General features: G+C 40.4%; 1 protein-coding gene across 1 annotated transcript in view; it reads right to left on the minus strand.

The window, feature by feature from the left end:
* Positions 1–4627: 4627 nt before the first annotated feature.
* Positions 4628–16981, minus strand: part of LOC126416206 (exportin-2) — a 165315-nt gene continuing 152961 nt past the window's right edge. The window contains exons 18-20 of the mRNA XM_050083798.1: positions 12425–12571; positions 5515–5675; positions 4628–5414 (exon numbers count right to left, since the gene is read on the minus strand). Coding sequence (XP_049939755.1) covers positions 5260–5414; positions 5515–5675; positions 12425–12571 — 463 coding nt within the window. The 3' untranslated portion in view covers positions 4628–5259. The remainder of the gene's footprint in view (positions 5415–5514; positions 5676–12424; positions 12572–16981) is intronic.

Consider the following 16981-nt stretch of genomic DNA (forward strand, 5'->3'; position numbering starts at 1 on the left):
TTTTAACTGACATTTGTGAATTCGGCCATGATCTAAGCAAAGTTTACTGCTTATCTCACGGACAGAGTGGTATGTAGCATACCACTCACTATGGGGTTAATAGAAGTAAGAGGAGAAACATTTTATTGTTCATCTCCCAATGCTGACAAGCATGCGCTACACTAGCATCAATAAGCTGCTATAGTGTAAATGTCAAATGGAAGTAACATCATTCATGAATACACATCTTCAAATGTGGAACATGTTTGCAGCAGTATGAAAACAAATTACAGCGGTTGCATTACAATTCTATGACTAATAGAACATTCAGAACATTTAGTGAACATCTGTGATCATGTCTCATATTGCAGTTAGTGTTATTAATTAATATTACATATTAATTTATACTGATTACCAGTTAATAGTAAGGTCAGAAGGTGAAACTGTAGTTAAATGACCAAGATGTGAAAAATGGGCACTGCGTATTTTTTGCGTTGAACAGTGTTACTGTCTACCAAGGATGGTCAGAATAATTGTAATATACATCACCATTGTTGTCAGGCAGACAGAGGAAATTTGTTCCGTTACTTTTTATTAACAGCTTTACTGGTTTTCAATCGTCTGAGGATTTAAAATATTCCTATAACATCACTTGCACAGAGAGTAATAATTATTTACAACATCAGTTTGATAGTTTCTTCTGTCGATCCCTTTGTGACATGGTGTCCAATCAGGAAAAGTGGCCACACACTCGTCAGGAAAAGTGGCTAGGATGTTTGTGATACTAAGTTAGCTCCTACCAAACAACATGCATAAGACAACAGATGACTTCTAAACCCTTTTATATATGAAGTTAACATCCTTTGTTCTAACCTTTTGTGACAATTTTGAATTAAAAGTAAATTATTTAAAACCATTTCTGTTCTGTTACTTTTGACCTAATGCAAAAACCTGAATGGAAACAGTGTGTTGCAGGCATTTGGTATACTTTCAGACACTACAGTAACAAGATGTCTAGCAAATGAGACCAGAAATCAGAGAAACAAACATGGGGCCCTGTTGCTATGCCACTGGCCACAGTACCTACTTAGGTATGGAAAACTGGTCACTATGTAAGACTTCAGAAAAATGTTTTGTTTCCAATATGTTATTTTTTCACTTAAAAGTATGTGGCTTGTTAACTTATACTATGCAGATTCAAAATGTGTAAGCAGCAAGCTTCTATTAATGACCCTGGTTTGGTGAAAATTCAATTCCTCTGCAACCCAAGGTGTAGCCCTACAATGTCTATATTGGCTTTTAAATAAAAAAGTTTGACAACCGCTGCTCTAGGCAGTAGCAAGGCCTTTTCTCTGTAATGCCCTTTCTTCCAAGGAGTTCTAGTGAAGTAATTTACGTAGGAGAGTTTGAGAAGTTTGCAAAATACGATTGAAGTACTGGCATAACTGAAGCTGTGGGGGATGGATGAGAGATGTGGATGGACAGCTCTGTCAATAAGATCAAATGGCAGGGTACCAGGTTCGAGTCCACATTACATTTAGCAAGGTGCAGGCACAAGAGTAACTGGGAATATGCCACAGCCTGATGCAATTGTTCGAATTTCATCAGTCCACTACTCTCGACTTTCTTCCATCTGGGCCGCAGCGCATACAATCTAGGAACTCTGATGCAGCAGTAGAGCCTTGAACACCTTTACTCTTGGTTTACTAGCATTCCATGCTCTGAAGTGTTTCATGACAGACATGAACATAGGTAAACCTCAACAGAGCTGGGTTCATGGCAGTCTCAACTCAGTTCCCAGTGCTTCTAAACATCAGTGTTTGGGATCCACATGACAAGTTTGCATACTGGTCACTTGTCAGCTATTAGTCAGTCTCTGTATTACCCATGATATATTTAGTTCGGTGGGTAGCAGACTATGACTCCTCATAATATCTTTTGTGTGGGTTGGTGAACAGCTCATCCATATTTGTTCTCTATGAAGACTGTTACCTTGTGGGTACTCCCATTAGTGTGATGTGAACACCTGAATTGGGCACTGGGATCTACCCAGGCTCGCTTCCTTAAGTCACAAAGAGATATGTAAGGACTCAATTCCAGTTCTTAGAAGAATGTTAGTTTCCAGAAATCTCTCCATATCTCTAATTACACTGAAATTCATATGTTCTATAATCCAGAAAAAATAGTATGGATTTCCTGTATGTGAGGAGTCTTGTGTTGGTTCAACAAATTTGGATATGAAAGAAATACCTTCAATACTAATGCAGGCTTGGCACCCAACAAGAGCCATTACTTAAGGCTGTTTCACATTCACAGAATGAACAATGGCAGGCACTATACTCCGTTCATTGTAAGAATAAACCTCATGTAAACATTACACTATATATTCTCCTGCCTTGGAACCTCATTGGACTTTGTTTCATGTGGAGGTGGACGCCAAGCTGTCTCGCGCACAGTCAAGTATGGTAATGAAGATACGTTTTATCCTGTGCATTATGTGTACGGCTTTACCAGCACATTTAACTTGGACGGCACTGGCCAGGAAAGTGATCCAACTAACCTGCAGTGATGTGAACAGTTGCAGTTAAGGTGTAAAAGCAGACAAGCAAAGAACAATATAGCTTTGAATGTCATTTAATTTTTAAACAGAAGTGAATAATATACGGCAAAACTCAGGCGATACACTTCTTAGGTGACCATATGGAAAACGTGACATCTTAGCTAACATAGTCTTGTAATTAAACACAAGACTGACAAAAATTCCTGACTTTAACAAGGGTAATTTTTCTGCATTAGCTTTGTGTGGCATAAAAGCACACTGCTGATTTCCCATGAAGTTAAATATTGAAGCCACTGAAGGTGTGACAGTCAGTCGTCTGGTAATCTTCGAACTGCTTCCATACCGATTCCAAGCGATACTGTACATTTCAGTACTACTGCATTGATAACAAGGACATCAGCAACAAAATCCCAAGCTCCAAAAAAATCCACATTTCCTCTGCCTCCTCTTTTACGATATGCTGCTCTGCATTTCACCATTATCGGCAGAGAGATGTCAAAGCTTCTTGCATTAGTTCCAGTACATTTGACAACTTAAGTGTCTTTTTATTTCTCACAACAAATTTCTTAAGCTGACTCCAAATCAATTCTATTGGGTTCAGACTGCAGTTTTACAGTGATAACTGAAAAAGTGCAACATTTCTACAGTGTGTTCAACACCATGAAAATTGTTTTCCGTTTTTCTATGATGCCTATCATTCTGGCCAGTGTGTGACCAAAGCTGTCCTACAAAACGAAGAGCATATTCAAATAAAGGGTACTTGATATTTGATTTGTCTCCAAAAAAAATTTAATTATGTAATGTTTTCTTAACTTCTAACAATCTTCTATAAAATATCGATACCTAAGAATGTATATTTGCAATGAAATGCAGAATTTTGCATGTGGTATGTAATTAGAAACTAGAAGACATCTTTTAAGAAAAAAATAATGGTTACGTATGCTCTAATTAACCTATATTTGATGAATTTCATATTTAAATGATTTAGGTATTCAAACTGAACAAAAAAGATTACAGACAACGACGTGTTTAGAACCGCTGACTGCCAGCATACATGACTGTTATTCTAAGACGCTACCTTTTATGCCACGCATATAATTACAATACCTTCCCTTGTATTTTTAACATAGTGTTTCTCGAAGAATGTCAAAGCTGGTTTTTCTCTGTAATCTTGTGAAAAACATTAAGAACAACTTATTTCTCACCATTAAAGGTGTTCCGTGTGCCTGTTTCACTACAAAGCAGGAAGCAATGTCATCCATTTTCATGGTGTGTTTACAGAGACTGTGACTGAATACCATTTTTGAAATAAAAATTACTTAGCTAAAATATGATTAGGAAAAATTTTGATGGCTGTTAATACATCAGAATATCCTAATAAGTAATAGTAATAATAATATATCTAATACATAAGTTGGACCTCCTTCCAACAGTGGAACAACACCAGTGTACGAGAGCTATGGCTGCTGACCAATTTTGTGTTTGGTTCAACGTACTCACAGGACTGAATCAGCAACCATCTTTTAAGATATTACCTGGATATCTTCATATTGACATGGATTGCAGAATAGCACGCAGTCAAACCCCACACTAAAGGAGCCACTTGACTAATTTAGACAAGTTAGAAACTATAAACAACAGAACAACTGGTTAACAGAAAAACTGCAGTCCCAATATGAGGCAGGGTGAAGCAGCAGTCGTGCATTTGGGGCTCCTCAATAGTGATCATCCATTGAAAACAGCACGGACCATAGGAAAAAGAATGGAGAACACACCCTCTGGTACAAGTGGACAACACACTATACTCACTTTTGCGTAATCCAGAGTAATCACTGGTCTGCTCCCGTATGTCTTCCTAAGCACTGTCTCAAATCTTAGTAAGTAGCTGTATACAACACCTATGAAGCATACCTCACCAACATCTCAAATGATGCACACTTTTTAGCTTACAATACATGATTTTTCAAGGAGGCATGAGCAACTACAACATTTAAGCACTATGAATTCATCAAGGTAAGTCTTTTGTGAGCAACCAATTTTCATTTCGTTCTCAAAACTTTCAGAATGACCATGATACCAACAGGAGCATTTCAGTTTGCGAATGTGTTTATTCAGCTTCACCGAACTGCATCAGACACAAAAATATGCTTTCAATAACAGCATTTTGTAATTTTAATGACTGTATGTTTGGTAAGAAAACACATTTATCTTGAATCACGTATGCAATCTTGAACAGTTACAAGATGATTAACAATTTGTGACACACAAACACAGAACACATAAGTGTAGATGTTGCACTGCATTCATCTTACAGTTCAAAAAATATCAGCCTATCTGTACATTCATCCTGTATTCTACAGTATTTGTTAAGTTGTTGCACAGTCAAAATATCACATATTTTCATATAAGTTGCTATGTTGCTTCTCTGTATAATGTTCCATATTCCACATCTATTTGCACTATGCTGAGACACCAATAATGTTCTGTTTCAGTTTCAACACTCATCACACAACTAACTTCGGCTATCTTCCTATATGTCCCTCTTCAGTGATCCAGCAGCATGTTTCTGTATGTGGTAGACAGTTGTAATATACAGCTGCTTACTGTATTATTAAAAAGCTCATTTAAAATTCTAGTTTTAAATGTATTATTATACAAAAAACATATAATGTATACAGCATTTCAATGTGAAACATTAACAGAACAGTTGTGTTAAGATACTAGGAAATTTCAACTTTTGCTGCATCAAGGTACGTCTTCAAGTGCACTCTATGTGGTTCACTGATGCCTCCCAACATTGGCTGAAGGCGGCCAGGATATGCAACAGACAACTTTGATAAACTCTGCGCAAGATGTAACCTGACATCCGCAACACCTGTGGAAAAACAACAGAGAAAAGAAAAGCATAACTATGGAGAAGATGTGTTCCTATGTGCATAAGGTTTGTTCTGTTCACATCAACATTAATATTTTACCTCGGAGAGGATCACTATCTCTCTTGTTTGCAAACAACAGCTGTGAAAATACTGGCTGATATCCAGGAGTATCTTCTACTTCAATGAAATGGTCGTCAGGAAGAAGGGATTCATCTTCAGGCAGCTCAAACAAGCCAATGAGAGCTTGCAGGAGAGGAACCCTGTGAAACATTAAAACAAAAAAAATCATCATTAGTACACACTAAATTGCACTATAAAATGACTTTTGACCTCTGTATGATGTGGTGTGTATATGAGTTACGGGTCATTAATGCACAAAAACTGGAGTCATAAGCCAGTTTATATCTTTCCACTACAGTGAATTCATATGCTGTTCATCAGTGGATAAGAGCAGCAAAATCTCCAGCCAGCATAAATACTGCACAAATTTCATGAAAGAAGAGATCCATAAAACAATCAATTGAATCAGGGATAGGAGGGAGAAAGTATTTTACCATGTGTTGTCCAAAGGCCAGAATCATGAACACACAGCAAATAAAATTCCTTCAGCCATGACAAAAGTGCTGAAGTCAATGAGAAAATGGAAATAACAACTGATATCATGATGCCAAAAACAAGAAGTTTAAAGTAAAACTATTATCTTCCAAAATGGTCAAGTATTGCACAGGATTATTCAGGGGAAATGTATAAATACTGCCTTCTCAAATTACGAATAGTGAAACTTTTAAAAATAAACTACCACTAACCAAAGGACAAACACTGTGTTCAAAAAATATGGGCACCCTTTCATACAGCAATACTGCTGTGCTGTTAAACAACACATAGACTGAATGAATTTTCAATGTGGAGTGGAGAGTGCACTGATACGAAACTTCCTGTCAGATTAAAACTGTGTGCTGAACTGGGGCTTGAACTTAGAACATTGGCCTTGTGCAGGCAAGTGCTCTACGAAGTGGGCTACCTAAACCTAACTCACGACCTGTCCTCATAGTTTAAGTCCATAAGGTAGGAGGTGAAGTACTGGAGGAAGTAAAACTGCGATAACGGTTTGTGATTCATGCTTGGGTAGCTCAGTTGTCTGGGAAAGGCAAAGGTCATGAGTTCGAGTCTTGGTCTGGCAAAAATTTTTAATCTGTAAGGAAGTTTCAACAGATAGACATTTTGTGTACATGAATAATAGCACACTGTATTTGATTCCAATGGGGCAGTCTGTTATTGAAGAATGTCTAGCAAGTAGCATATAATGGCCGCCATTGATGTAAAGCCCATAGCGAATTCTGAAATTGGAGGCAATACATTCCCATCCTGTATCTCAAGGAGGGCAAACAGATTCTAGTTACTCTACATGCTAATGTGGCAGAGTTACAAAGCAGCTCTTGTCACTAGCTCACTGCCTTTTGCCAAAGACCTGCTTATATATCAGCAGCTGCAAATATCAATTTGACAAGGGTGCATGTGTTGTCCTCCTTCCCCCCTGTCCCGCTCCACCACACACACACACACACACACACACACACACACACACACACACACACAGAGAGAGAGAGAGAGAGAGAGAGAGAGAGAGAGAATTTTCTGCAGCGTTGCCAGTATGCTGTATGTGTCTGTCCCACACCTAATGCTCCCAGCTGTTGCCTGCCCTTATAACTGGGAACACTAGGGTGGGTGCTACATTGGATCACTGTTTCTGCTTCTCTTTCTCCCCAATAGAACTTATTATACAGTTGATAAATTGTCACTGTCACTTCTTAATTTAATATTTATCCTGTTTGCTTTACACCACCCATAATGAACACTGTAGTAGCTAAGCAACCTCAACGTACCTCAACATAAAAATCCACATTAAATATTCTACACTCATCCTGGAGCTATAGGCAGATGTGGCAGAATGACGTTACTGGCTGGATTGTTACATGGTATACTGCTCCTTGCCACTGTGCACTTCCCCACCACCTGCCTTATGTGCATATCATTACAATTTAGGCTAGGTGATTTCAATAGTGACTCACTGACATTGGGGACAATTTTTCTGTGTTCTGCAATCTGAACAATTTCACATTTCTGAAAATTTACAGCAAGCTGCCAATCTTTGGGCAATGTAGAAATCTTATCAAGATCTTACTCTCAATATTTGTGCAACTTTTTTCAGATAGTACTACATTTCAGATAACTGCACCATGTGATAAAAGACTGGGGTTAGTATTAACATTAATAAACAAAATGAACAGCAAAGATTCCAACATACTTCCCTGGTGCACTTCTGAAGTTACTTCGGCATCTTTTAATCACTCTTCATCCAAGCTAATATGCCCTATCCTCCCTATCACGAAATCCTCAACATTACCGCTGCTAGCAAGGAGCGGAGGAGCAGATTATGTAAAGAAACACCAATAACCACAGAAGATGCTTTATAAATAAAAGCAAAATGCGTCTGGTGTTAGATCACAATCAGCTCAAGATGGATAACCTATAGTAACAGTCAACCTTCATTTGATACCCCATATTACCACAGCTGCTTTAATAAACACTGATGTGGTACCCGAGTAAAATGCTGGTGTTATTGTCACATACTCATTACTACTTGAAGTATGCATAAATTACTTCATGTGTGTACAAATACAAATTGCATAATTTATTCTGATTTCTATTAATTCTGCTTTTTTATTCAGATTCCCAATACAGGCCTCTGTTTTATGTTACTAATTCTGCCCTTGCTTCTGCAGTACCTGAGAATAGTATGTTTATATTATTATAATTACATTTTTCTACATTCATTTTGTTGCTAAAAACAAGAGTGTTGAATGAATCATGTATGGTTTTCTCACTCAGAACTGGCCTGGAATATACTAGGAGTGATGTAGGGAAAAAGTTAATGATGAAGCTGGATATTACTGGTATGTTCCTCATGATTATAGTTACAACATTTTACAAAATGGGCATTGTGAAAAGCACCAAATTTTATAAACGTTAAAGACTACAAGTTCACAGAGAACATTTTATAAAACAAATCCATCACAAAAACTTTTTGGTGGCATTCAGTTACATGTAATAGCTATCACAAATATCTTTTGTACTGCTGACATTATGAATACTGCAAAATGTAAACTTTTACAGCCAGAAATGTCACAAGCTGTTCCAGGCTATTATGCCATGGTTGAATGGATTTCACATTTAAACCCAACATTTCACCCCCTTCCACAGAGGAAATTTTCTTGATGTGCTGGTTTTCAATAAAGAAGATGGTAGCCTAGGCCACACCTTCATCAAAAACTCACACACAGACTGTTACCTAACTGGGATTCAAGCAAAAAAGAGAGCTGACATGAAAATGTTGGCGGATAGAGCAAGGAACATCTGTGGACCAGAGCTGCTTGATGCAGAACTGAAACATCTCATGGAGTCTGCTCAAACATGGTTATTTGTCCACTGAAGTAAAAAGGGAGTTAAGATCACAGCGCATAAATCAAAGCAATGCACAAGTGCCTGTGAAATTAAAGGCTTTTCTGCCTTCCATTAAGGGCATTAACGACAGCATGGGGAAAAAATGGAACATCACATTGATCTAAAAACTCACCCAGAAGAGACAAAAATCACCTAAAATGGGCTAAGGATGCTCGCCAACCGCTACAGAAAACCGAAATTTATCAGATTCCACGTAGCTGTGGGGAGGTGTATGAAGGTACTACAAAAAGAATGGTCAAAAAACGATTAGAAGAGCACAAGGGCAATTGCAGAAAGAGGATACTGACAGAGCAACTCTTGTGGAACATGCTTAGCAGCCAGGAGACCACCACATTCTTTCAGATAGGACTCAACTACTGGCAGCCAAATGCAGATAAAATGAAAGGCTATACAGGAGGGCCACAGAGATTGTAAAATACCCCAGGAATTTCAATAGGAAGGAGGAGGGTGTGAAACTAAATGACATCTAGATTCTAGTGCTGAATATGATGTGTAACATCTTCCACTATTGGGTCATTGAAGTAGAAGACAGCAGTCAACAACGGCTATACGCACTCGGGTATTCAAGATGTGACATCACAACACTGCACAAAAGTGCATGTATACAGAATTTTGCTGCAGACAGTAGAGCGCCAAGGCATGAATCACTCAAAAAATCTACGTCCCCCTTTAATATGTCCTATGCAGATGGGTACAAAACAATCGATTTAAATGTGAAATCCTTTCAACTACAGCATAGTAGCCCAGAATATTTTATTAATTGTAATTATGAATACTGTATACACTACGGAGTCAGTGTTGCTGATGCGGCCATTCCATTTGTTCTACAAGAAAATCAATGTCTGGAGGAGTTTATCAGCAGATACCAAAGTGAATGCCTATGGAAAATGAAGTCATCCAAGTATCACAATCGAATTAGGAAGAAAAGTGCTGACACTCGACTGATGGAAAAAAATCGAGATGCGTTCATGAACAGTACTAACTATAGAAAATTAATAACTTGAGGACAGATGGAATTCAAAAAGGTTAAGGAACAACTAAAAGCATTACTTCATCACTGGGGAACACAATTACAAAGGATCTTGAGTTGTTTGCCAGTCCAGTCTCAAATGGGTGTGTGTCACAAAACAGCCTGCCAGAATCCATACGGCTGCCTTTAGGGGTTTCTGAATGCAGAAATGATTACTCCCACCTATGTTCTCATCCCAAAACCTGTTTGTGTGCATTTTTTGGCTCCTAAGATGAACTTGCCTCAGGCTATGAAGCATTTCTTACTAACATTTACAAGCGAGCACACCATGAACCCTTTGTTAGACTTTCTCTCGTTCTGCAGTACATGAAAATTACTTTTTTCTTCCATTTGTTGGTTTTTTAAGTATGGACTTTTATGTAGTGTAAAGTATTGAATCTCATTAAGCATATTGTATAGAGAAGCATTAAAGTAGAATATCAGCAGAACTATATCTGGATACTTTAACGTTCCGAATTTCATGGTATGCATACCATAAATTCAAGATATGAGAGTGCAAAATGCAAAAAGTGTTAATGGGTCCTGAAAGATTCAGACATAGGCCAAAGTGATGTTGATCCTGAGAGAGAGAAATATCAGTGTCTAGATCATCTAGTAACTAAATTTGAAACTAAAACTGGCTGTAGCATTTCTTCATTCAACTCATTCTTTAGATTCCATCAATAAGGAGATCCTTCAAGGATGTGGAACGAGTCAAGGTAGTTCATTAACTGGATACATGAAAGTCAATGAAAGGTAATCTGTATACAATATTGACAATTAACAATCATCATACTGCTTAATGCTATTCATCAAATTGCCAATTGAATTTAATCAACTAAATCAGTTGCAAAGTTGCTAATCTGGAGGAAGAAAACACTGTCTGCTTTCTCTGTTAAACTGAATTGTACACAGACACAGGTGGACACTGTTGTATAATCTGTTTATATCTTACAGAGTGATCTGTAGCTGACCGACGTGTGGTGCATTAGCTTTCGAGGTCTTGCTCCTTCTCTAGTTGAAGTATACACATACACTCACTCAACCACACAGATGGCCTGTGGCCACGGCGAAACTGCTGATTACCATGGCTGCTGCCTGGGCAGATGGTTGTGAGAAGGGGATAGTGGGATAATGTGAGGCAGGTCTTTCGACAGATGATTCACTGGCTGCAAAACAATATGAATGGAGTTCAATGGGTAGAGTGTATAAGAGGTAGAGAGAGGGAGGACTTGGTTATTTGTTATGCCCAAACAGAATGCCGTACAGTAACTGAAGTACAGTTGATACAAAACATGGCTGCTTTCACATACAGCCTTGTCTTTTACAGCGTAAGAAATACCTGTGAGTGGACTGTGGTAGGACATGATGGGTGGGTGTATGGGGCAGGTCTTGGACCTGAGCTGACCGTGAAAGAATGACCTAGGGGATGCAGGATTGGGAGCAGGACTGAAATCTGGATTGACAGTGATATTCTGCAGATAGGGTGTGCAGCAGAACACAATTTTGGGAGATGTGGATAGGAATTTGGGGATGATGCCCCTCATCTCAGGCCATATGAGAGGGAATCAAAGCCCTCAACCTCCGTTAGTCAATGTTCTCACCCATCCAGCCCCTTCCCTGTTCCCATTCCAGCACATCGCAGCCGTCATTCCACCATTACACCCAGTCTTTTTATTTCTCTCATTTTCTGCTACTTTGTGCCCCCTCCCCACCTCTCCCCTGCCCTCCATCTAACAAACAGCACTACACTGTCTGCCACCACCACCACCACCACCACCACCACCACCACCACTATACTATCCCTCCCCCTCCCCATTCCAGCCTCCTCCTTACCCCCACCCAGTTGCCGCCGCTCCCATCATGCACTGCTGCTGCGGCTCGCAGTGTGATTTCAGTTGCCTGCAGAGTGTGTGTGTGTGTCATCAACAAAGGCCTTAATGGCCGAAAGCTTTATTTGTGACAGTCTTTTTGTTGTGTCTATCTGCAACACAGCATCTCCACTATATGGTGAGTAGCAACTTTCCTTTTCGTAATATTGTTACATTCCATCCTGGATTTTCCATTGTTTGATGTTAACAAACTCTGATCCTTTCAACTTATCCAGGTCCCATATCCTTAATTTCCCATCTTTTTGCAATTTCTTTAGTTTAAATCTACTGTTCATAGCCCATAAATTGTGGTCAGTGTCGACATCAGCCCCTAGAAATGTCTTACAATTTAAAACCTGCTTTCAAAATCTCTGCCTTACTATCATATAGTCTTCCTGAAACCTTAAGGTGTCCCCAGGTCTCTTCCACATATACAATCTCCTTTCATGATCGTAAACCAAGTGTTAGTGATGACTAAATTATGCTCTCTGCAAAATTCTACCAGGCGGCTTTCTCTTTCATCCCTTTCTGCCATTCCATATTTCCACAACAGTCTATAGATGTAAATCAATCAACAGAGTTGATATCAATTTCATGGAATACTTACCAAAACTGTGAATAAGGTCCATTAACAAGTTCTGGACTTTCACACAAGAGTTTTGTAACACCCACTGCTGCAATTTTCCTTTCATTATTTCCAGAGATTTTTTGAAGATCAGGAATAAAAAGACGTTCTAACACCATGCCAAACATTCTGCAATCAAAGTATAAAATTAATGAAGTACAACTACGCACAAAGATGTTCTAAAGGACACACAAGAAGTCCTACAAATGTGTTTCATTATCATTCACTTTTTATATGTTTTAATTATTGAGTGTCAGATTTTGCTGAAATGATTCATGACAGAACATTACATAAACTGCAGCATGGACATGTCTGTATTAGAAAGTGTTCATCATTTAAAATAAGATTAATGAAGCTATGAAGAGATAGTCTTTCTCAGTTTTAACAATGTTGACATAACTACCACATCTACATCTAGTTGAACCCGGTGGGGGGGGGGGGGGGGGGGGGGGGCACGTGTGGTGAAACGGGCATCTACATTATGTATGTCATGTTGTATGCTCTGCAATGCAACAGGAGATTGTGTGTTGCCTGTACACACACACTGTCTGTTTCCATTCATACCAACTGATAACTTGGTGGTAAGCATACCAATGTAGAATGCAGGATCACGTTTAAATAACATGCTGGTACACCACATGCGTTGTTCCACAGTTGGCTCTCCCTTTGATGGAGTAAATTTCACAAATTAAATGAATGGTACACATGGTGGTAGCAGGATGCATAGGCTAAGTTTACAGTGGGGACAGTCACAAGAGTACGAGCCATAGGGTAAAATTTGGGTGCAGAAGCAGCACAGGGTCTGATGAGGATATTGTGGAGATTTGGGGGAGGCAAGGGGATGATGACGAAATGCTGCAATAGGTGTAGTGGACAAAATGTCATACAGAATAGACCAAATTTCAGCAATGATTTTAGGAAGTCACAGCCTCATCAAAGTAGCTGACTAGCACATTCAATATCAGGATAGTACTGAGTGACAAAGGTGTACTCCTAAGCTGTTTTTTGGAGTGGCCACCAGTACCAGGATTTGATGTGACAGCCTGGGAAGACTGCTTTTAAACTAGGCTAGCTGGGTAATTACATCTGGCGAAGGCTGTGGTGAGAAAGGTGGTGTACTGCTGTAAAGTGTCTACATCTGAACAAATATGTTTGCCTCGAACGCCTATGCTGTATAGGAGGGAACATTTGACATGGAAAGGACAACTACAGTCAAAATGTAAGTACTGTTGTTTGTTAGTAGTTTTAATAGCAACAGAAGTGTGTAGCTGACCTTTGGTGAGGTGAGTTCAACATCAAGGAACGTGACACGAGATTTGGAAAAGGGCCAATTGAAATTTAATTGGGAGAATTCATAAAATTTTAACAGTTCAGCCTCACTATGGTTCCATATAGCAAAGATGTCATTGATGAATATAAACCAAACCAAGAGCTGAAGGTTTATGGATCCCAGGAAAGCCCCTCTGAAGTTTTCGAATCACTAAATTTATCTCACGTGGTCCTATTCTAAATTCCATGCCACTTTTCTTGCTGTTTATCTCATGCTCATCAAGGTTCAAGGTGCAGGGTTCAGCTATCTACTTCTGTTTACATTAAACCTACCAATGAACAACAGTACTTAATTTTGACAGTTGTCAACCTTTCCATGCCTGTCTGTGAGAGCCTTGGTGAGACCTACAGAATACTGGGAAAGGGAGTTCTTGTCACTGCATATATACCATCCCTGGGTGCCAGGGCTGTGCAGGAGGGACTTTCTGGTGTGACAGGGATGGTAGCTGTCAAACTGGTGGTACTGTTGGTGGTTGGTGGAATTGTGGACAGAGGTGTGGATGTAGCCATAAGACAGGAAGACGTCAATGTCTACGAAGGTGGCACACTAGGCTGAAGTTTCAACTCTATTCAAAGGCCTCATCTTTAGGCTTCCACCCACATTTAACCATGTTGTAATTGTCAACAACCTACTCTCTTCTCCAAATCCCTGCAATGGAAACACTCCTTTACCACCACAACCCCTCCAACCAAAGCCAATCTAATTCCAACACTGAACCCCTACCTCTCCAAATTCATACCACCATCCAGCCATGATCCTTCCCCCTTCCATTTAACCACCCTGGTCACCTTCTTTACCTCCAACCTGGGCTCACCCTCCTTCCCCACGTCCGTTCCTAAGGACACCAACCTTTCCGCACAGGAAAGCACAGCCATATACAGTCTCAAAACAGATCCTGACTGAATCATTCCCCCTGCAGCAGTCAAAGGCTCCACTACTGTCCTGATAAGTTGCAGAAGGGCCCCTGCCAACTACCTGACTCGTCCATTAATAAATTCTGCCAGAGTGATCTCGTCTCAGCAGTCCAACATAATCTCCAATCTCTGCGTAAAGCCTTAGGACCTTCCCAGTGCCACCCCCTTGAATCCATTTCCCTTCTTGCTCCTACAACATCCCACACACTCACCTTCTACATGTTCTCAAAAATTCACAAATCCTACAATTCTGGACACCCCATTGCAGCTGGTTATTGTGCTTCCACTGAAAGGATTTTGCTTCTCATTGACAAATACCTTCAACCAATTGCCTGTAATCTAGCCTCCCACATCAAAGACACCAACCACTTCCTTTATTGACTCTCCACCATCCCCACCCTTTTACTGGTACTGGTCACTATTAATGTCACTTTCCTGTATACCAACATCCCTCATGCCAATGATCTGGCCGCAACTGAACACTATCATTGCCTACATCCTTCAGACACCAAACCCACTACCTCATTCAGGTAATTAACTATTTCCAAACACATTACTAAATTCTCCTTTGCTGGGAAAGTATACAAACAAATCTGCAGCACAGCCATGGGCACCCGCATGGCACTCTTCTATGCCAACCTATTTATGGGCCATCTAGAGGAAACCTTCCTAGATTCCCAAAACCCCAAACCCTTGGTCTGGTTCAGGTTAATTGACGATATTTTCATGATCAGCACTCAGGACCAAGAAAGCCTACCCTCACTCCTTCACGAACTCAACACCTTCTCTCCCATCCGCTTCACCTGATCCTCCTTAACCAAGAATTCAACCTTCCTAGACATTGACCAGCTCCTCACTCCTGCTGGCTCTAATTGCACCTCTGTCCACATAAACACAGCAATCAGCAACAGTACCTCCATTTTGATAGCTGCCGTTCCATCCACACCAAAAAATACCTCCCATACAGCCCCTCCACCCATGGACGGTGTACCTGTTGTGATGACAATTCACTTTACCATTGTTCTGAAGGTCTCATTGAGGGCATCACAGACAGGCACTATCCCCTGGATCTAGTTCACAGATTTCCCATGCCATTTCACAACTGAACCACATCCTTCATCATCAGGGCTTTGATTATCTATGACCATGCTTTGAATGAGGGACTTCCTACCTATGTCACTCCCAATCCCAACCCCTTGCCACAGGGATCAAGGCCTGCACAATGCACCCACCCAGCACTTCGTATTCTAGTCCTTTCACAGGCTTGTCATACACCATCAAAGCCTGGGCCACTTGTGAAAGCAGCCATGTTGTACACTAACTCTGCTGCAACCATTGTACAGCTTTTTATACTTGTACGACTACCAACCATCTGTCCACCAGTATGAATGGCTGTCACCAAATGGTGGCAAAGATCAAAGTAGACCACTAGCCCACCTTGGGGTCCAACGTACATGCTTGATTCAATGGCTGCTTCGCAACCTGGTCCATCTGGGGCCTCCCCTTCACCATAAGCTTTTCTGAACTGTGCAGATGGGAGTTATCCTTACAACACACTCACCACATCCAAAATTATCCCAGCCGCAACCTATGGCAATCTACTGTCCACACACTTTCCACTCAGCAGTTTTCACCCTGTTGTCCTACCACCTCCTCCCTTTTCACACTGCCTCATCCTCCTTGTGTGCCACCTCTGCCAATGTACTCACATGTCCTTTCCCCTTCCCCATTGCTCTCCTTTTTCACTTCCTGGTTTTCCCCCAACACCCTACCTCCCAATGATGTGCCTGGCAGTCTCTAGTGCCTGCATCCCTGCCAGACAGTGCTCTTCTCCCCCCCCCCTCCCCCCTCCCACCTGTACCCTTTTATCCCTCCCCTTAAGTCCAGATTGCTATTCATGTGACAGTCGCATTCCGGTCGGAGTTCCTGGTAGTGGCAGTCATGTGTGCATGAGGTTTGCTTGCTTGTGTGTATTTTCTTTGCTGGGGAAGGCTTTGGGCAAAAGCTATAATGTGTAACAGTCATCTGTGTGTGTGTGTGTGTGTGTGTGTGTGTGTGTGTGTGTGTGAAGGGGGTAGGTAGGGTGGGGGGTGGGGAGATGTTGTTGTTGTTGTTGTTGTGGTGGTGGTGGTCTTCAGTCCTGAGACTGGTTTGATGCAGCAAAGAAATGGTTTGATGCGCAAAGAAATTACCTTAGAAATTTTCTGGAACAAGACCCAGAACTTTTTTTTTAGAACTAAGCTGTTTATCTTGTAGATGAGAATAATAACAATCCTGAAAGGACTCAGATAAAGC

The sequence above is a fragment of the Schistocerca serialis genome, chromosome 8, assembly GCF_023864345.2.
Source record: "Schistocerca serialis cubense isolate TAMUIC-IGC-003099 chromosome 8, iqSchSeri2.2, whole genome shotgun sequence".
Taxonomy (NCBI): domain Eukaryota; kingdom Metazoa; phylum Arthropoda; class Insecta; order Orthoptera; family Acrididae; genus Schistocerca; species Schistocerca serialis.